The 23,163-nt window shown below is 38.4% G+C and overlaps 1 protein-coding gene across 3 annotated transcripts in view; it reads right to left on the reverse strand.

Annotated features, from left to right (window-relative positions):
- Nucleotides 1-23,163, reverse strand: part of PATJ (PATJ crumbs cell polarity complex component) — a 347,778-nt gene that overhangs the window by 246,208 nt on the left and 78,407 nt on the right. For all 3 annotated transcript variants that reach the window (XM_078073041.1, XM_036091353.2, XM_078073040.1), the window contains exon 18: nt 5,503-5,712. In XM_078073041.1, coding sequence (XP_077929167.1) covers nt 5,503-5,712 — 210 coding nt within the window. The remainder of the gene's footprint in view (nt 1-5,502; nt 5,713-23,163) is intronic.

Consider the following 23,163-nt stretch of genomic DNA (forward strand, 5'->3'; position numbering starts at 1 on the left):
AACATTTTTCTAGATGTGTTTCCTGAGGCAAGGGAAATAAAAGCAAAAATAAAACTATCAGGGCTACATCAAAATAAAAAGTTTGTGCACAGCAAAAGAAACAATCAACAAAACTAAAAGCCACCTACAGAACAGGAGAAGATATTTACAAATGACATATCCAGTAGAGGGTTAGTATCCAAAATACATAAAGAATTGATACAACACCCCCCCAAAAAAAAATCCAATTAAATAATCCAATAAAAAAATGGGCAGAAGACACACAGATGCCAGCCCACACGAAAAGATGTTCATCATCACTCAACATCAGGGAAATGCAAATCAAAGCTACAATGAGATTATCACCTCACACCTGTCAGAATAGCTAAAATCAAAAGCACAAGAAACAAGTGCTGGTGAGGATGTGCAGAAAAAGGAACCCTTGTACACTGTTGGTGGGAATGCAAACTGGTGCAGCCACTATGAAAAACAGTATGGAGGTTCCCCAAAAAGTTAAAAATAGAAATACCATATGATTAGTAAATTCCACTACTGGGTATTTATTCAAAGAATATGAAAACACTAATTTGAAAAGATATATGCACACTTATGTTTATTGCAACATTATTTACCATAGCCAAATTTGGAAGCAAGCTGCCCAAATGTCCATCAATAGATGAATGGATAAGGAAGATATGTTGTATATATAGACAATGGATATTATTCAGCCACAAAAAAAAATGAAATCTTGCCTTTGCAACATGGATGGAGCTAGAGTGTATAATGCTAAGTGTAGTAAGTCAAAGAAAGGCAAATACTATATAATCTCACTCATATGTGGAATTTAAGAAACAAAACAAATAAGAAAGGGAAAAAAAGAGACAAACCAAGAAATAGACTTTTTTTTTTTTAAGATTTTATTTTTTTGACAGAGAGAGAGAGCGTGAGCACAAGCAGGGGTAGTGGCAGGCAGAGGGAGAAGCAGGCTCCCCGCTGAGCATGGAGCTGGATGCAGAACTCGATCCCAGAACCCTGGGATCATGACTGGAGCCAAAGGCAGCTGCTTAATCGACTGAGCCACCCAGGTGCCTGGAAACAGACTCTTAACTATAGAGAACAAATTGATGATTACCAGGGTGGGAGGGATGGAGGAAATAGGTGAAGGGGATTACCATGATGATAGATAGATAGATAGATAGATAGATAGATAGATAGATAAAGTAGATAGGTAGGTAGGTAGGTAGACAGACAGGTAGATAATTTTTTTAAAAAAGAAAATTCAACAGGAGCACAAACTAGAGTTTCACACATTTGTCAGATATAAGATCAAATTACCAAGTCAGTATCATTACCTCTACTTCAGCAATAGCTAATTTGAAAATAAGACATTATTCACAAAGGGGGGAGGAACCAGTAAATTACCTCAGAATTAAACTAAAAAAGACTGTACAGCATATTTAAGGAGAAAACTGTAGAAGAAGATCTGACTAAATAGAGACATATTATGTGGGGAAAAGAAAGTATTCCTTAAATTAAAAAACATCCCCAAAAAGGACCTTAATATTAAGAAATATCAGTATAGGGGCACCTGGGTGGCTGATTTGGTTGAGCGTCCAACTCTTGGTTTCGGCTCAGGCCATGATCTCAGGGGTGTGGGATCGAGCCCCACGTCGGGCTCTGTGCTTGGTACAGAGTCGGCTTGAGATTCTCTCCCTCCTCCTCTGCCCCTCCCCCCACTCATGCTCTCGCTCTAATAAATAAATAAAATCTTTTTTAAAAAAAGAAATGTATCAGTATACACAGGGTAATATTCAAAATATTTAACCAAGGTACAGTGCAGTCACTTGCCATCAGAAAAGGTTCAGCCATCCTAGTGTTTACCAGCTCAATAGCAGTCCTAGGTCAGAACACAGCTACTATTTATGAAGTCCTAGCTCTAAATCACAATCCAGGGTAAACACTTCATACGCTTTGTCTCAGCTTAATCTTCACAGCAATCCAAGTCAGGACTTTATATATTTATATAAAAATAATGGCAACACATACGTATTTATGACACTATGTGCCAGGCATAGATTTAAGCATTTTAAATATTCAATTTAGTGTATTTATTAATATATTAATATACATTCTAAGAGGTAGGTACTCTTATTAACCCTAGTTTACAGAGGCGTAAAAAGTTACGTAACTGGCTCTAGGGCCTGGGATCTCAACTACCACGCCATGCAGTCCCCACATACAGACAAGGAAGTGGGGGCTGACGAGGTTAAATAACTGGCCCAAGGACACACAGCCTTGCAGATCACAGAACTGAGCAAAACCCCCCAGCTGCCTGGCTCAAGCATTCCACTGCCGGTTCTGACCCATTAGCTCTGAAGACACAACGCAGTTTTTAACTGAAGTCAGTTCATTCATTTTTTGGATCTGGTACGTCTGAGATGAATTTGTAGAAAAGAGAAGATAAGGCCCATTCATGGTTAACATGAAAATATATAATATGAAACACATTACACAGACAATGTATATCTATATAATACATGACTTAATAAAAAATTGTGTTCTCCTAACTTTTATATATTCCACAGGCTTTCTGGCCCCAGCTGACTTTGGGCCACCTTCTTCACACTCTCTACCCCACTTCCGCAGAGGCCTGAATGCTCAGTAAACATTACATGATAAGGTTAAGTGGCCACCAAGTGGACCACCAGAGAGACAGACCTTAACAAAGATCTATGCCTCACTCTTTACAGTTCCTGAGCCAACAGTTTTGCTAAAGGCACCCAGATGTTAAAGAAGGAATTAGTAGTAATTCCACTAAGAATTTTTTCTTAACGATTTTATTTATTTGAGAGAGAGAGAGAGAATGAGCAGTGGGGAGGGACAGAGGAAGAGAGAAAGAAGCAGACTCCCTGCTGAGCAGGAAGCCCCATGCAGGACTCGATCTCAGGACCCGGAGATCATGACCTGAGCCGAAGGCCAAAGCTTAACTGACTGAGCCACCCAGGTGTCCCTCCACTAAGAATTTTTTACAGTCCTGAAAGTGACCTTTGTCTTCATCCCTTTTGTGGCTTCCCACTCCCAAGTATCCTGGAAGCCTTCTACTCACGAAGGGAAGCCTAGGCAGAGGACTGCCTCACGATTACTACGTTCCAAAACCCCCTCAGAATGTGGCGCTGATAGCCGGAAGTCTCTGCAGCTCTCCCTCTGCCAGAAATAGCACAGGAATCCACACCCAGCCAGTAACTAAGCTCTGTTTTTTTACACCGCCTGACATATCCCTAAACTGCTTCAGAGTAAAGTCATGCTATTTAAGTCCTCCAGGACATAAAACAGTTTGGGATTTCCTCTGGCAGCCCAAATAATCAGGCAAGTAATCATCAGGGAAAATCTAGACAGCAACACCCCCCTCCCCCGCCAACAAACAAAATACCAAGAAGATGAGATCCCCATAAAAATATCAAGTTCCGGGGGCGCCTGGGTGGCTCAGTTGGTTAAGCGACTGCCTTCGGCTCAGGTCATGATCCTGGAGTCCCTGGATCGAGTCCCGCATCGGGCTCCCTGCTCAGCAGGGAGTCTGCTTCTCCCTCTGACCCTCCCCCCTCTCATGTACTCACTCTCTCTCATTCTCTCTCAAATAAATAAAATCTTAAAAAAAAAAAAAAAAATATCAAGTTCCGGGCGCCTGGGTGGCTCAGTTGGTTAAGCGACTGCCTTCGGCTCAGGTCATGATCCTGGAGTCCCGGGATCGAGTCCCACATCAGGCTCCCTGCTCAGCAGGGAGTCTGCTTCTCCCTCTGACCCTCCTCCCTCCCATGCTCTCTGTCTCTCATTCTCCTTCTCGCAAATAAATAAAAAAAATCTTAAAAAAAAAAAAAAAAAAAAATATCAAGTTCCTCCCCACAACTTAATTTGTCCAGAAATCAAACCAGCATCTCCTGGTGTCTCACGTTGGCTATGGCAACACCCACACACCAAATATAGAATACAAAGTCAAGAACTTGATTAGCTATGTGCTATACTCTATTTTGAAATATTTAGAGTGTCTGATAGTATAATATACTGGCATTCTTTATGGGGAATTCATGAAGGCCATGTTGAGGTTCCCCAATGCATAAATACTATGTGTAATACAGGATCTATCTCTATATATCTATACCTATATATCTATAAGTGAACACACTTATCTATATTTACCTATACATAAGGACACATGTAGTATGTTAACATAGTCATATAGCATATTAATAGAATAAAAGAATCTTAGAGTTAAGAAAGACTTTAGGACTCCTCTAGTCTTGTTCAGTCTTTTCAGAGATGAAAAAATAGGCTCAGAGAAGGAAAGTGGTATACCTATGATCAGATTACTAAGATAATGTTTCTCAAAGTGTGAAATTCTGCATCAGAATTACACGGGTGATTCACTGAAGAGGCAGATCCCTAAATAGCACATCCCAATGACAAGATGAGAATCTCTGAGGGTAGGACCTCCAAAACTGCATTTTAACCATCTCCCAGGTGATCCTTATGTATAGTACATATCTTTTTGTTGAAACCCACTGGTCTGACTCATAGGAAAGCTAGAAACGGAGTCCAGGTTTCTTGAAATCCAGTTTAACACTTTACTAAGACCAGCTATCTATTTCCAGACAGGCTGCCTGCAAACTAAACTTGCAACAAGTTAAATATATAGCACTGTGGTCTGAAGCCACCTGAGTTTATATCCCAACTCTGCCCTTACTAGCTACATCACTGTGGATAAGTTGCTCAATTCTCTGTGTCCTGATGGGCTCATCTGTAATCTGTAACCTCTTCAAGTTGCCAGGAGGTTTAAGTTAGTTAATACATGTAAAGGTTTTAAAATACATACAGTAAGCACTCAATAATATCTTCATACTGCTTGCAAATTACCGTCGAATATTCTGTTGCACTGGGGAACCTCAAAAGCACCCTAATTGTAATATGGCCCTTAGTCATAAGCACTAATCTGACCTGGTACGTAAGATTAAGCAGTAAGAGAACTTCAAGATGATCTGACCACATAGAGTTCTAGATGCTAGGGGTTACGAGGCACTTTGATGGGCAGAAAAGCATATTAAAATCTCATTGCCTATGGTTAAAACAATATAGTTAAGTGGATTTCAGCTTATCATGCCATTTCCACATCATTCCCAAGTGAAAGTTAAAATGCATAGACTTATTTTAATTTACATCATAAGGAATGTGATGAGAACATACAGATCTGTGCTAATATCATGAAGATAAAAATAGTAGTAAAAGTGGTAAAAGGACTAGCAATGTTAGCAGCTCCTATTTATATAATAATGTGCAAGCACTTTATGAATATAATCTTTAGTCCCCAGAATCTTAGGAGATAGACATTATGTTTCTAATTTTTTAAGTCGAGGACACAAGAAACTTGTATTAGTACACAGAGTAAGCCATGAAGAGGGATTCGAAACCAAATCCATGTTCTTAAGTATTACACTATTTTCACGTCCTATATTAACAAAACTGAACACTTACCACCAAAGGCTTACAGATGCCAAGGCGTACGATGCCTGGTGGCACAGCTTTCAACACTTCCACAGCTTCAGCAAGTGTGGTGTTTTCCAAACAGTATTCATTAACTGAGACCAGGCGGTCTCCAGGTAACAGCTCTCCCCCTCTTTCTGCGACACCATGTGCCACCAGGGAACGGATCACAATCACTGATCTTGTGGGATCTAAAGGGTCCTAAGGATCAAGCCAAGAAGATAGATAAGTCAGTTTCTGAAAACACATATACTCGTGAATCTCATTTGACTATTTACATTAAGTATCCAGCATTCTCGTGATATTCTTCCAAAGACGTCAAAATCTATTACAATATCACTCTATACATCCACACAAATATCAGCTTATATCAAGGTGGAAACATCATCTAACAATTTCAGTTACACGTCTGAGTGTTCAATACCCACACATTTCTTCTTTGAACTTTTGGTGACTGGTATTTTGTTGGGCCACAAGAAGTCTGGTGACAGTTGAGCAAGATTCTCTGACATCCTCAAGCACAGTCATATTACAGACCAAAGACAAGTCTGCTCTTGGGCAATATGTAGGCTCTAAGAGAAGTGTACTATGGTAAATGATACTTCATTTTTTATGTATTCCACCAGTATAAAATCCTCCTGCCAAATGAATGAAGTTCAAAAAAGATATGGAATCCACGGAATATTCCACTGCATGAAAAAAGTAGTTTTAAAATAACATAGGTGTAACTGATAATATATAAATTGTAACATGGTATAGGGACCCCACAGGTGAGAACTATTCTGATACAAGAAAACCAGTGTCATTTCATGAACAAAACCAGTGTGTAAATAACTCTCATCCACTGGGAGGGCCCCATTTTTCTTTTTATTAAGCAGCCCTAAAGATAATGTTGACATTCAATAAATACATGTGGTTAATAAGAACCAATTTATAGCCCATTATTTTTTATTTTATTGGACACTGATATATAGTACTATATGTCAGGCTCTATTTTAAGTGCTTTACTCTAACACTTGTCTATGTTTCTACAGATGAGGGAACTAAGGCTCAGAGAGTTAAGGAAACTTGCCAAGATTACCCATCTGGTAAGTGGCAGAGCTTAGGATTCAAACCCAACCAGTCTGGCTCCCAAGTCCTTCCTCTTGACCACCATGTTCTGTCACTTGCTCCACATTAAAATAATGGTACAATTACTGAACATCAAACTTAGTAAGGGAGAGAGAAAAAAATCATCAAATCCCAGGTGAAACACTTGTTTATTTTGTTCCTATTGTTTCATTATGCACATACTGTTCCATAAAGGCAAGGTGTAGTAACATGAGATCCTACTACTGTTGAACCCTTCCTGACAAATGAGAGAGAAATGGTCATGTTTTGTGTTAGAATCTGAAGACTTTGGAATTAACAAAGTGAGAATTTGCCAAGTTCCAGGCTGTCAGTGTGAAGTGGCTGATGGTTCTTTTGAAGTTTTCTGATCCATTTTTCATAGACCTCTGTGTTTCAGACATCAAGATTCATTTTCAAGTACTATATGGAATTTTAACCAAATATATGTAAATCAACAAAAGCTACACAGCTAATTCCTTGAAAAATGCCTTCAAACATAACTTATCTTACTTTCCTTAACCTTGCTTTTCTGTTCCAAGGTCAAGAGATTCTTGGTAAATCTCTAGCATGCTCTGATGTATAACACTTCATATTTATGAAGAGTATGGAAAGTAAAAATAGTCACGAGTACTCACTAATAAAGTACATAGTGTTAAACTTTAATTACACCAATATTTTCAAGTAGAGGGAGCTATTGCATAGGAAGAGAAAAGAACAACAAAAAAAGTACAGTGGTGTATCAGCAGGCAATCAGTGCAGATGTAAAAGAGCTGTCTATTTTGTCACCGGCAACCATGAATCACAACACACTTTTCATTCTGAAATATGAAACCATTACATTTTAAGTTTGACACACTAATAAATAAGCTGTACAATTATGTCCTTCATTTAGGATGTCAGTTTGTGATGAAAGGCTTTTTTATTAGGGGGGAAGGGAAACTACATAATAGCATATTCCCCTCATGAAATGCACAGAAAGCAACTAGCATTACTTCATATTAATAATTACTAAGCTTTCTTAGAGAAAATTGCAACAGTAAAATATACCAAAAGCAAATAAATGATTTCACCAGCTTGATGCAAGCAATCTCTGCAGTTTCATATAACACCAAATCAAAAAGCACTATTTTTTACCCCAATTAGGTGAATAGGCTTTCAAAATGCAACCAGCTGAAATGATAATTAGAAACATCTCAAAGAAAGATTAACCGGGCAATACCAGAAACAGAACGATTAACAGATTTCCCTTATTATAGAAAAGTCACGGTGAGCATTCATTTATACAAAGTGCAGTCTTCTTTAGACCTTAAACTATACCAGGTGTGCCTGCTCACTAAAATTTATTCAGGCTTAGACCTCTAGTTATTCTCAACACTAAGTCTAATCTACCACCCCTTTGCCTGGAAGAGAGAACTAAAGGGCAGCTCCTTTGTCATTAAAAAAAAAAAAAAAAAGGACACCATCCACTTCTGAAGATGCCCCATTATGTATAATCACTATTTCATTTTCTGTGATGACTTTTCTGTGTGATTTCCCACGTAGCTGAACGAAGTTGCTTTAATGAGGAACGGTCATTTCCTTTCATGCTCATCACATGTAGTAGCCGCCCTATGGAAAACGAGCAGCTGCTGCTGCCTACTGGGGCAACTGCTATTCTTGAGGCTTTGCTGCATAAAAAATGCTGAAAGACCAGCCTGATTTAGGCTACTCGTCATCAGGAAGGTCTGTTTTCTGAAAATCTAGCCCACAATAGCATACCCATGTTGCAGCAAACAAAATGTTATGGCGATATTTCTTAAGACCTCTACCCAACTTTGAGACCCCATGCAGATTTTTTTTAAAGTCCCCATCAGTTTTTATCACCTTTTATCGCAATTTTAATACCTCTAATTCTTCCTGTTTTGGTACATAACACTGCAAGGAACATTGTTTTCCAGAATCAACATTGTTTTAGACTAAGCAGTCAATAGAGGGCACTAAAGACTAATCACAGAACACAAGAACAGCATCTTTTACTATGCCAGCCATTCTCTTCTGAAGGATTTTTCTTTATTCAAAAGCCTTATATTATTATACAAGTTATAACAGTATCCCCTATGTTTGCCTCAACTCAACCGTTTATGAAAGGTGCTCCCTACAGCTCTTAAAAATATTATCAAACTCCTACAATCGAGAACAGCTAACCTCCCTCAGAACACCAGACCAGAAGACAGGAGATCTGACTTGAATTCTTCTCACTACTTAGCTATGAAATCCTGAAAACCCAAATAACTGCTCTGTCTCACAAGTGAATACAGTCACTGTACCGCCTGAAGGAAAGTGCATATAAGAATTTTTGAGGTTTGCTGAAGTGACATTCATGTTTGATATTATAAACACAGGATGTTTCCATGTAGGGGAAATCCAAGTTGACAGACTTCTCTCCCGTAATAATCCGAGTGGCATTACCATATACCCAAGCATTCACTTCATCCCTCTCCCCTCACCCCTCCACTTAGTTGCTAGCTAAAGCATGCCAATTTGATCTTCTATCTTTTCTATCTGACTCTTTCTCTCCATTTCCGCTGCCGCTACCTTGGTTCAGCTTCTCATTATTTCTTGCCTGGGCAACTGCGAATCTCCCTATCTCCGATCTTGCCCTCATCCAGTCTATTTTCCACAGAGATAAAGGAATACTCTTTAAAAATAAAAATGTGGGGCTCCTCGGTGGCTCAGTCAGTTAAGCGTCAACTTTTGATTTTGGCTCAGGTCATGATCTCAGGGTCATGAGATCAAGCCCTGCATGAGGCTCTGCACTGGGCATGGAGCCTGCTTAACATTCTCTCTCTCCCCCCCTCTCCTAGTGCCCACAACCCCCTGCTCACGCACATGCTCTCTCTCTCTCTAAAAAAATAAAAACTGGGCACCTAGGTGGCTCAGTCAGTTAAATGGCTGACTCTTGATTTCGGCTCAGGTCATGGTCTCTGGGTCCTGGAATCCTGAGCACTCCATGCTCAGCATGGCGTCTGCTTGGGGATTTGCTCTCCCTCTCCCTCTGCCCTTCCCTCCCCCTGGCTTGCACTCTCCCTTTCTCTCTCTCTCAAATAAATAAATCTTTTTAAAAATAATAAAAATAATAAATAAAATTAATAAAATTTCTTCTCTGTTTGAAACACTTCAGTGACACCCAACTGCCTTCAGGATCAAGTCCTAACTGTTTGGTAGAGCAATTCCCTCGGATCTGCAGATGAGTCTAAACTCCTCTTGCTCTCCCCTTATGTATCATTGTCCATCCCTGTTTGCCCCACACATTGTTCCAACAATACAGAACTACTGAAATCCAAGGACTATGTAATGCTTTGACATGCCTTCGTGACATCCGACAAACCATTCCACCTGCCAGGAATACTTTTTCCCTACCCCACTGCCGCTTCTCTCCATCTTTGCCACCAGACTCAGTTCCAGTGTGTTTCCGCCAATGAGAAGCCTTCCCTGACTCCCCAAAGCTGACTCAGGAACTTTCTACTCAGTGATACCCCTAACCCCAAGAGAGGACTTCCAGAGAGCATTCGTCATAATATTGTTTTCCTTACTGTCCCATACTTCCTAGAGTAAGTTAGGTCCTCCTGCTAGATGTATCCATGGCACCTTGCAATTTCTCTATTTTAACACTTTTGACATTTTACAGAAATTATTTTAACTGTCTTACCTACTAAAAGTAAGCTTCACGAGAGCAAGGGTATGTTTGCTTATTTGCTGCTTTATTTCCAGGACCTACTATAGTGACTGCCATATGGAAGGTACTGAATAGTAGTTGAAATATTGAATGACTGAAACTATTTAGTGTCTCTCTCCTCACTAGACTGTTAAGTACATCAAAGGCAAAGGACACATCCCATCATAGGTGAATAAGAACAGCAGCACTGACTGAGTTCTTGCCATGCCAGGAATGTTCTAGGGATCTTACTTATTAGAATTCATTTAACCTTCAAACCACCATGAGGTAGGTACCATTATTATCCCTACTTTCAAGATGAGAAAACTAAGGAAAATTAACCGAGCCACACAGCTGATAAATGGCAGAGCCAGAATTTAAACCAGCTGGTTAAGTTCCAGGGTTTATGCTCTTAGCCTCTAAGTGATACAGCTTCTCTATCTTCAGGTATTTGCCAAATGAATTAATATTGAAAGAAGGCGAATTGACAGAAGATAATATTTATTGCCTTGCCAAAGTGTGCAAAGTTGAGTCCCTTACGTATTACACTTGGCCATCACAGGTTTATATTTCGGTACCTCACTGATGAAGTTAGCACAAAATGTGTAGCATGGCTGTATGTACAAATCAAACATGCCTTTGCTCGCCAAATTTTAATTTATATCTGCGTTCTAGAGAATCCATTCATTTGGTGAGCTAAAGACACCTTTACATGAACAAACATGTGACAGTACTCATGCCCAAATGGATGGGCATAATTACCAAAGTCTCTGCAGTGTCTATAAAATGTAGTACATGAGTATTTGGGTACATTCCCACAGATCAAAGAGATCAGAGTTCACATAAACTAAGGCAAGGTGCAGGGGCATCGCCCGGGGCAGAATGGTGGTTCAGTTGAAATGTGGGCTCTGAGAGAGAGAGATCAACCTGAAGAAGTGGGGAGCTCTAGCCATGAAGCTGCTCTGTAAGTAAAACCACAAATCCATGCAAGCAAATATGGCAAGCTCAGTGGAAAGGCATGGAGGAAGGAATGTTACATAAAGAGGAGACTGAAGAAATGAATAAGAATAGTGGTCACATTTAATAAAATTGGCAGAGGTATTTTTTAAAGAGGAACATGAGACATGTACCATGGACTGTTCTGACAGTCAACATTTCTATGCTTTGCAGTATTACTCTAATGCAGAAAAACAGAAATCAAGATGTAAACAATGACCTAACTCCATGGATTCAAAATAAAGAACAATGTCTGGTTTTTCTGTACTCAAAACCCTAACTTTTAAAAGCATTAAGGAAATAGGAGTTTTTATAGGAGAATGGCAAAGAGATAGACCATATTTTATTTCAGATAAAAATGTGTGTCTAATAGATCGATGGAACAGGACAGAGAGCCTGGAAATAAACCCATGCTTACATGGCCAATTAATCTATGACAAAAGAAGCAAGAATATACAAAGGGAAAAGACAGTCTTTTCAATAAATGGTGTTGGGGAAACTGGACAGCTACATGCTGTGTGAAGCTGGACTGTTTTCTTACACCATACACAAAAATAAATTCAAAAGGGATTAAAGACCTAAATGTGAGACCTGAAACTATAAAACTCCTAAAACACAGGCAATAATCTCTTAGACATCAGCTTAACCAACATATTTATGGACAGGTCCCCTCAGGCAAGGGAAACAAAAGCAAAAATAAACTACTAGGACTATACCAGAATAAAAACTTTAGCACAGCAAAGAGAACCATCAACAAAACGAAAAGGCAACCTAGCGAATGGGAGGTGTTTGCAAATGATATATCTGATAAGGGGTTAATATCCAGAATACATAAAGAACTTCTACAACTCAACACCAAAAAACAATCTGATTAAAAAACATATAGGGCCGCCTGGGTGGCTCAATTGGTTAAGTGTCCGACTTGATTTCAGTTCAGGTCATGATCTCAGGGTCGTGAGATCAAGCCCCCCGTGGGGTTCCATGCTGGGTATGGAGCCTGCTTAAGATTCTCTCTCTTCCTCTCCCTCTGCCCCTCCTCCACCCTAAATAAATTTTTAAAAATAGATAGAGGACCTGAATAGACATTTTCCCAAAGAACATATACAGCTCAACATCACTAATCATCAGGGAAATGCAAATCAAAACCACAAAGAGGTATCCTCATACCCTAGTAAGAATGGCTAGTATCAAAAAGACAAGAAATGACAAGTGTTGGCAAGGATGAAGAGAAAAGGGAACCCTCATACACTACTGGTGCAAAAGTAAATTGGTGCAACCACTATTGAAAACAGTATGGAGGTTCCTCAAAAAATGAAAAATAAAAATATCCTAGAAGAACTGAAAACAAAAAAAAAGAAAAAAGAAAACAACCCTACGATCCAGTAATCCTACTGCTGGGATTTACAACGGCCAAGATATGAAAGCAACGCCAAGTGTCTATCAGTAGATGAATAGATGAAGAAAATGCGAGACACACACACACACACACACACACACACACACACGCACGCACACACTGGAATATTACTCAGCCACTAAAAAAAGAATGAAATCTCGCCATTCTGTGACAACATCGGTGAGCCTACAGGGCATTATGCTAAGTGAAGTAAGTGAGACACAGAAAGACAAATACCATATTATTTCACTTAGATGTAGAATCTAAAAAACAAATTAAACAGACAAATAGAGAGAACTGGTGGTTGCCAGAGGAGAGAACTGGTGGTTGCTAATAGGTGAAGGGGATTAAGAGGTACAAACTTCCAGTTATAAATAAGTCAGGGAAATGAAAAGTAGGGCATACGGAATATAGTCAATAATATTGTAATAACATTGTAAGGAGACAGGTGGCGACTACACATCATGGTGAGCCCTGAGAAATATATAGAATTGTCGTATCACTACATTGCACACCTGAAACATAACATCGTATGTCAACTACACATCAATAATAAAAAACATTACGTATAGATTACCTCTGATAATTTTTTTTAAGATTTTATTTATTTATTTGACACAGAGAGAGATAGCAAGAGCAGGAACACAAGCAGGGGGAGTGGGAGAGGGAGAAGCAGGCTTCCCGCCGAGCAGGGAGCCTGATGCGGGGCTTGATCCCAGGACCCTGGGATCATGACCTGAGCCGAAGGCAGATGCTTACCGACTGAGCCACCCAGGCGCCCCTACCTTTGATAGGGTAAAAGACATCTCACACTTATTGTCAACTGAGTATATTAAAACATAAAGTTGGCCTATAGTAAACTCATGAGAGGAAGTATGGTTAAGTCACATAGTCTTAATCTTATGTTAATTCCTTGAATTAGTTCTTAAAGTTCTGTGCCGCTGTACAGGCCCCTACACCAAAATAACTGCTCTCCTCGGTCACCGGAGTCCTTCACCAAAATACAGTGATTCCAAAAAATGGCTGGGAAAACAACTTCAAACAATTATGAAATAAAAAGTGCTCTACCAATGAACAGATCTCCTAATCAATGAATTCAATGTTGTGGTATACAATACCACAAAATGAGGCTACTGAGCCTAACTCCACAAATACTTATTCATAGAAGTGTGAGGAAGTATATTTTAGTAATTTTAAAGGATCTACATAAATTTCTGGATAACATGAGGTAGATAGCTACAGAATATTTGATAAGAGAATTACTCCAACTCAACAATGGTTAACTGAGAGAAAGCAACAAGTGGCAAATATTTGTTTCTTGAAGAGTATACTCGTAAATATGGCCACTATTATTTGAACTGAGGAGTATATAAATTAACAACTAAGTGAATTTTCAAAGTAAGATCTCAAGGAAGTTACTAAGATGGAGAATACTGAAAAAAAAAACAAAAAAAAAAAACAACCGATATATTTAAAAAGGGAGACCACTAACTCTTCCATCCTGGAGGTAGGCAGAAGAAAGAATTGGTACAAAGGCAAAGGAAAGATTCTTTTACACACACACACACACACACACACAGATATTGTAAAGAAAAAATGGTGATCTGCAGAAGCTCTGGTGTACAGCCGGTATGAATTAAAATTTCCATTGTGAGCAACGTCAATCAGGAAACAGAATCCAAGGATATTTTTTTTTTAAGGAGAAAATAGACATAGGGGAGAAAGACAAGGAAGACAGCTCTTCAATCCACTAGTGGTAGGATGGGTGTGGATCAGAAGTCAGGGGACAAGTTTTGAGCCCCAGCTTGGTGCCAGCCTGGCTGTGTCTAATTTCACAAGTTCATTTCTCTGAGTCAGTTTCCTCAACTGCAAAATGAGAACATTGGATATATGACACTTAGGATCTGTTTCCCCAACTCCAAAATCCTGTAACTAAATTTGACAGAGTACCTTGAGTCAAATTTGTCATTAACTTCTACCAAAACATTCAGAAAACCACTATAAAAAGTAGGGTATGATGTGAAAGTTAATTCAAAACAGCATCAGTAATGAAAAAAGATGCACAATATAGTCACAAATATGGTATAATTTTAGTTAGTGATGTCTTTTCAGAACTCATAAAAAGGCCAGTGACTACACAAGATCTAACTTCCTGAGTATTCTACAATCAAAACAAAACATAAAACAAAGTATTTAGGACATGTGCCTTTTTTTTTATACGATGAATCTTAAAACAACTTTTTTTTTCCTTTGCCATTTTTAGATTGCATCAAAAGACATGTCAGGGACTATTAGTTGAATTAAAATCACTAGAATAGTTCTGGTTTAAGATAGTGGGATGTAATTAATTATACTAAAAGAGCTTCTGATTTGACCAATGAGCTAAGCATTTAGTTTTAGGAAAGAGAAATAAATGTATTTATAGTGAATGCTAGGCAATAAATAAATGATTTAATGAATAATGGGCAAGCTACCTTATCAGAATCTAATCCCATTTTTAACTATTTTATAATATAGCCAAGTATTACACTAATCATACCAATTACCACAACACCATCATGTACAAAGTACCCACAAAATACATTCAGTGCACTCAACATAGATTAAACTGATATGGTTCCTGGCTCCTTGTGTCTTATTACTTCCTAAATACTATTAGGCATTAAGAATAGATTTTTCCATGCATCATGCATAGAACTAAACAGTCCCTGAGCAGCAGAGTAAGCACAGCACATAAGGCAATTAAAAGTGCAATGGAAGAGAAGTGGACAGAGAAACTTGCTAAAAAATCAAAATATATTGTAAAGAGGAAGAAAAATACATCAGCTTGCACATAATTTTATTCTGCATAGCTTGGTACTTTTTAAAAGTCTATTTTAAGCACCGTAATAATTTAAATGGTTCAAGCAGGAGTCCCGTGGAAATCACTTCTTGAAGATTATCTCTTCCTCTTATCCTTTCTAGTCTCCGATTAGATATTTTCCTTGGCTATTAGATCTGTTGCCTGAATGTTTTATCTCTTGAAAATTTTTTGTCATACTGTAATTGTTTCCCATTCACTCCTGGCCCAGGACTTTTTCTGGTTTTAACGAAAATAAAACAAACAAACCATACAACAATTCTTTACCTACAAGTCCCATCATCTGGCTGAAATGTTCACTGGGCAGACAGTAGTACTCAAGTACAAAGTCACACCCTCTATTAAAATTACGTTACTTGAAATGTGAATATACATCACACTATAGAACTGCACACGTTAAGATGGTCAATTTTATGTGTATTTTGTCCAAAAAACTGTTAAGTAGAAAAATGAATTTATAAATAATATCGTAATATCTTCCAGGGGGGGAAAAAACTACATTAGTTGAAAGTTATTATGATGTCGGGAAAATGTAGACACACAAAACTTGAAAAAGCTTTTCTAATGTTAGTTTTGGAATTTATTTTCATTTTCCGAACAAATCGTTCTCAGCCTAAGCACTTATACATGCTGAGACTTGGGTTTCTCACTGGTGAAGTGAGAAGAACAATAGTATAGATTTCACAGAGCTGTGCAAAGCATGAAATGATACAGGTCATGAAAGGTGCTTTCTAAGTCCATAGAGGTCACTTCATAAGTACTGTTACTGTTCAATACTTATCACTGTGAAGATGATGACGGAGAAGTCAGCAGGAAATATGGGACTGAGGAGTTAACAATTACCATTGAGTTTACCGTCTTTTAAACTCAACTGAACGTATGTGATTTAAACCAACAGTGCTATCAACTACTAAACCATTGGTGATATTATGCTTACGTGGTAACACGTGAAAATAAAGAGCTGACCCTGTAACTCTCCAGATACATAGACCTCTGCATCTGAAGAGAGGCTCAGAGCAGCATGGCGTCCTCAGCCCTCTTTCTCCCTTGGAGCAGACACTGAAAGACAGAAACCGTCTCTAGGCTGGGACGTTTGCTGACACACACGGCCATATCAAGGACACAGTATGCCCTGCACTCCGTAGAAAAAATTCTGTGATTTTTAAGAAAAATCCTTGAACGGGAAGCCAATACTCTGCAATATGCAGCATGTAACATGAAGAATAAAACTTTGCCAACTTTGAAAATGTACAGGAGAAAGGCCACGGAGTCCTGCTGGGAAATCTAGGACGCAACACAACAGTCTGTACTCTCTGGCGGTGAAGAAAGCTGCCAGGTCTCTAAAGAGCTTTGGCCAGGTGGGAGGAGTCAATGCAAGGAACCACAAGAAATGATCTCAAGTAAATCTTTTGGAATTGTAATAAGTATTTTTCTCTGGAAAGACAACTGGAAATTTTTTGTCATTTATCATTGTGTTAAGCCATGGTTATGAAGAATCAGTGTCATTTCTGGTCTGAAGGCTGTATTTCACACCACTGGAGCTCAGAAGCTCAGCTCCACTCCCGACTAATTGGGTGATCTTGAACAAATTCCTTAACCTCTTGTTACCAAGTTTCCTCAGCCATAAAATGAAGACGATTACAGGAGCTACCTCATGGGTTTGTGGGGATGATTGAATCAGTTCATGTATATATCAAGGCTGTAAGCAATGCCTGACCCAGTGTAAGCAGTACATAATCCATAATCATGGGCTATTATTACCATGTGAAATGGTGTCCTGTTTTCCAAATAAAATAGGAGAACACAAAGTTTCTCAAAGGATTTTTCATTAAAAGGAATAAAACTCAAAAGTTTAGACAGAGGTACATACAGTTAACAGCCACTAAAAAAAAAAAAAAAAAAAAGAAGAAGAACAACAAGACTTGAAATAAGGACCAAGTAATCAATCCCAGGACATTCCTATGTCCACTACCTGTTTGTCTACAAGGCATACCTCAGTTCCCTGTGAGGCCCCTCTGAATCCTAAAAAGCAATCATCACAGAGGCTTAGTCTCACTTCCAGCACTGCTAAAACCATAATGTATTATACAGAGTTGTTCTCAAATCTGTTTCCTTTAGTGTATATAACATATGTTTATTTATCCACTGACTCTCTACTCCCAGTTGAATTTAAACTCCATGAGGACATGGAGTCTATGGTTTATTTTGTTCACTACTATATTCTCCATGTCCAGAACAGTGCCTGCCATAGAGGATGCTCAATATACATTTGTCAAAGATCTTTAACATCTCTTTTCATCTGTATATACCCCATACTAGCTCATATTAAATGAACAATAAATTATTTTGAAGGAGAGAATGAGTAACAGGTATAGCCGCTGTGTGCTCAGATTCTGTTTTTCAGAATCATCATTTTTCAGTAACTGGTAACATGTTATTTTATGCCTAGGAAAGTGTGGGCATTTATATATGCCTTTTATTTAGTCTTTACAACTTTATAAGGCAAATATTATTTCTATCTCAGAGATGATTATTTTAGTAAACTGAGAATAAGAAAGACTAACAAGCCTATCCAAAGTCCTAGTAGGGAGGCACAGCCAGAATGAAAACCTGGTTCTCTCTGACTTCTAAGCTAGTGCTGTTAACCATCCAGTCGTGTCTGACTAAAGGAAAATACAAAAGGAACAGCTGAAAGGGAAACCTGAGCCCTAGAAAATGGTATATAAAGATCAGGCAGCCAATCCCCTTTCATGCATCATTAACAAATTAGGCCTCTGGTACCACAAGGAGACAGCACCACTTCCTGGCCCTCGCTGGAGAGAGCATGGCCTCTTTGATCACTGCCTGGCTCCAAATGACACCCACAGACAGGGCAGAGCAGTACAAAGCACCATGCCTGGGGAAAACAGATTCTCAATACCTGTTGGTGTTTCTGATTCAGTCTTTCTGCCATACTGCAGGAGGGGCTATGACTTGTCATCTACACACCATGGTTCTCGATGGTGACATCAGAATCAAGGGAGGACTTCCAAAACACCTCATACCCAGAGAGGTCGGGAAAGCCTGGCGATGAAATAGCTCTGGAGAATGAGTTTCCTCTTTAGACCAACATTTTTTTTTTTTTGACAGTTATTATTCTGTTTTTAATTACATGGGAGACAGATATGCAGCTAGACTAATACCCACTAACTTCCTGGAATATGTTCAGCATTTCACAAGAGAGATGTAATTGCCAGGTTTTGCAGTAAATCTGAGCATCTTTATACCTCTATTTTAGCTCTCTGTGGCTGTTTCATGAACACTAATAATCTGCAGTTCGGCTATTTGTGAAATACTCATGAAAGGTAATACAACAGATACACCATTTTCAGGATCTCCTCCTCCTCAGCAATGCCTCCTAGTATGAAGCAGAAACAGTCCTTAAGAAACATCTGTTAAAAGGGGAGTCACCGGGGCGCCTGGGTGGCTCAGTAGTTAAGTGTCTGCCTTCAGCTCAGGTCGTGATCCCAGGGTCCTGGAATCGAACCCCGCATCAGGCTCCTTGCTCCCCGGGAAGCCTGCTTCTCCCTCTCCCACTCCCCCTGCTTGTGTTCCTGCTCTCGCTCTCTGTCAAATAAATAAATAAAATATTTAAAAATAAATAAATAAATAAAATAAAAGGGGAGTCACCCTATGAGAAAGCACCAACCAGCTGACAAGCATTTGCTACCTGCCTTCTATTCCGTCTCCCCCCCATTAGACACAATGGGATTTTTTTTTCCCTCCAAATTCGTATTCCAGAGGAGCCATGAAATTCCCGCAAAGTTCAACATCAGGCCTGACTTAAGATCTTTGGGGCCTCCTGCTAACTCATCCCCCTGCAGCTGCCTCGCTAAGGCAAGCTTTTGATCTGTACTATCTGGATTTCAAGCTGATATACACACAGCCTCTTTGATCTCTTATTAAGTGGCTTCTGGTCTCCTGATGCCTTTAGTCTTGCTGCACTGTGGTTTTTGGAAGTCAGTCATCATCCTGAGCACACTACAGACTCCACACACCAGGAGTGGGCTCACCCACTTCGCAGGCTTGAAAAGCAATCTTTAAGCCATAAGAGAATTTCCCCACTAGCCACAATCAATCCACTCCATGAACACACTACTAAGAATTATTTTTCAAATGAAGCAGCTTAAAATGATTTAAAGGATACAGAACTTCCCCATAGAGGGAAAGGAAGCAAATCCTCTGTGAAAAGAAATCTTCACCCCAGTTGGCACTTTGATGTTAATAAAAATAAATGTGGATAGGAATCAGGGATGGGCACCGAATAGCCTTTACCAGTCTAAGCAAAAGTGACCTTTAAATGCAGATGTGTGGTTTGTTCAACAGCAAGCTATATATTTGCAAAAACATGGACACTACCATTAGTAGCAGATTGACGCCATTTTTCTTACTCTATCTTAATCCTACACGGGTGAAGTGAACCCAAAGAACTGCTTTAAAAAAAGGGCGGGGGGGCATGCCTGGGTGGCTCAGTCGGTTAATCATCTGCTTTCCGCTCAGGTCATGATTCCAGGGTCCTGGGATCAAGTCCCACATCGGGCTCCTTGCTCAGCAGAGAACCTGCTTCTCCCTCTGCCTGATGCTCCCCCTGCTTGTGCTCTCTCTCTCTCTCTCTCTCTGACAAATAAATAAATAAAATCTTTTTGGGGGGGAAAAAAAAAGACAAAAACAACAACAAAAGGAAAAACCAGCCCAGATATTGGTGTCCATGTTATGAGGCCCGTTGAGCATGAAAGTGTACATATAGTAACCTGCAACACATGACCATCCTCCGTGTCTTAGGTTCTAGAAATAGTATAGGTTTGTATCTGACTTTTTAACATTACTACTGTATGTACTACTATATGCTAACCTATGTTAATACCTATCTAATTCTCTACCTTAGATTCTCTGAACTAATTAGCTGACAGGAACGTAATGATATTGGGCTTCCACAAGTTAGTAAACACTGCGTACTGGTAGACGCAGCCACCGGAAATAGCAAAAATTAAAACCCTCAATTTCTCGGGGTTGTAAGGTCTAGCCCCACGTTGGATGTGGAGATTACTTAAAGTACTTAAAAAATAGTAATAATACATACATACATACATTTCTAATGTGCAGAGAAAGTCATTCTGTTGTACATATGATAAGAAAAAAGCCAATTTAAAGCCACATACATAAAATTTACACAATCTCTTCATACAACTTTTAAAATCTTTTTTTAAAGAATTTATCTAATGGAGTTAGGAAGAAGTCAGGCAAAAACTGCACACTAAGTTTTTCTCAGAAATGGTAAGGTATGCCATATCCAAGACTCAACAATACTGCAATATTTTATATTCATACTATTTGGGCTTTATAACCCATTTCTTCTGTTAGGAAAAATTAATCGCCTTTTTTTTTTAATAGGGAGGAATATTTTCACTATTGTTTTTAGTGAGTCATCATTTGTCTTTGGTCTTTCAAACAATTTTTTAAAATATTACTAACAGTATTTATGTATGAATCACCTCTCAATGGCTATGCTATAATGTTTTCTAATTTTTATCTATCTTAGTGTCTGAGATAAACCCAAAGTCTTTTAAAAATACCTGCTCTGGCAAAAATTGAGTCTGTCCATATCAGGAGGGGAGAGAAATGAGGACCGGGATGTTGGAAGGAAGAGAATTATTGGTTAATAAATTTTACCTTCTAAATCACTGAAATTCAAAAGTATTAAGAATGGTAATATCATGGCTAATGTTCAAAAATTGGCTAATGTCAAACATTTCCAGTAAATTATAATCATGAGGGGTTATTCAAAGTTCAACATAAATCAAAACACCAGAAAATATCCACTTGCCATGTTTAATATATAAGGTCAACCCAAGGTGAAATCCACACAATTCTAAATTTATTTCAAGCTTTTTGGTAGAAATTTTTAAAAATCACAGACACACACTACCTAATAATTGCTTCATTACTGAATAATAGCCCAAACAAATTAGTTGCACTAATTTAGGATTCTTAAATTTGTAATTATTTTCATGTGAACAATAAACACTAGCTTTTACACAATGCATATGAGCACATTATATTAATTTTTAATACTTACTAAACTTTCATATAAGTATTAAAAATGAGAATGCTATCTAGCAGCTTGTCCTTAAGATATGAAATTTTTTTACAAGCCGGAAAAACAAGAAGATCTGCTATAATAAATTTAGTACAAAAATCTCCTGTAATAAAATGCACTCATAAGGAAAGGAGCAACATAACATGGTAGTTAAAAGCATAGATTCTGGGAGCTGACTGCTTGAGTTCAAATTGTAGTTCTGCCATATACTAGCTGTGTGAACTTGGACTAGTTACATAACCTCTCTGTGCTTCAGGTTCCTCACTTCAAAAATGAGGATAATAATAGTACCCACTCCACAGGGTTCTTGTGAGGAATACATAAAGCAATCAGAACAATGCCCAGCAAACAGTAAACAATAAATGTTAGCTATTATTATTGGATTTGTATTAGTTGTCTTTGTATTAATATTAGGATTAGTATGAGTATTAGTAATATTCCAAGGAAGAAAGACATTACACATAATCATAACTAAAGCACAATATGTAAACCACATCTAGAAACTGGCAAGAAATTATACTATAAAAAGTTATAACCAAATTTCTGAAGTTTTGTATTGCTTAGAAACAGAGTACATAGTTAAGCCATAATATTCATGTTCTTGATAAATTACGCACATTGCTGTTTTCCATGACACTATCCTCTAAGGTATGACATTACAGTGACCAATGAGTCTTCTAATACGGTAGACATATAAGGCAGGATTTTAACTAGCCACTACATGGAGTAGTACCTAGAAATATTTGAGACTAATAAATATTCTACCTTCATTCAAATCAGAGCCAATAAAGCTATTATCACTTTATCCTAAAATCTAATGAGGCGGCTTACAACCTGAATCATATTTACTGTAACATAAAAACTACGTAAACCATAGTTTACTATGTTATAGTAAATATGATTCCCTTTTGCTTTCTCCTTTTCCTTTGCCCCCATCTATTTTAAATGCCTTTCATGAAAATGTATATCCAGTTTGCTCTTTGCTCTTTGAATTTTCAGACTTCCACCTATCCAGATAGCTACCCCATAGTTCCATGGCCAATTCAAGATCCTTTATCTGCTCACTCAAAAGCAAACTGCTGGCCCATAATCCACAATAGGATAACTCACACATGGTTCATCAGGAGTTGGTTCCATTTTAGAATGTAATTTTACAATTAAATTTAGATTTCACTAAACAAAGGTATCTATGTATTAATTTTCCTAATCTAACTAGATAGCTAAAAATTGGTAGGGTTCAAATATACTGTAGTAGGGCTATACCTTCATGGACAATATCTAGACTTCTGTAGTTTATTTTCTAAATTGGATGATTATTAATATTCACATACCCATAGTAATGTTAACATTTCCTACTTCTTTACACATGCATTTACTTAATCCACAGCAATCCTTTGAGCTAGACATTATCCCCATTTTATAGATGAAGAAATTGCATAAGCACCAATGAAACAGACACT

This window comes from Halichoerus grypus, chromosome 5, assembly GCF_964656455.1.
Source record: "Halichoerus grypus chromosome 5, mHalGry1.hap1.1, whole genome shotgun sequence".
In the NCBI taxonomy this organism is placed as follows: Eukaryota; Metazoa; Chordata; class Mammalia; order Carnivora; family Phocidae; genus Halichoerus; species Halichoerus grypus.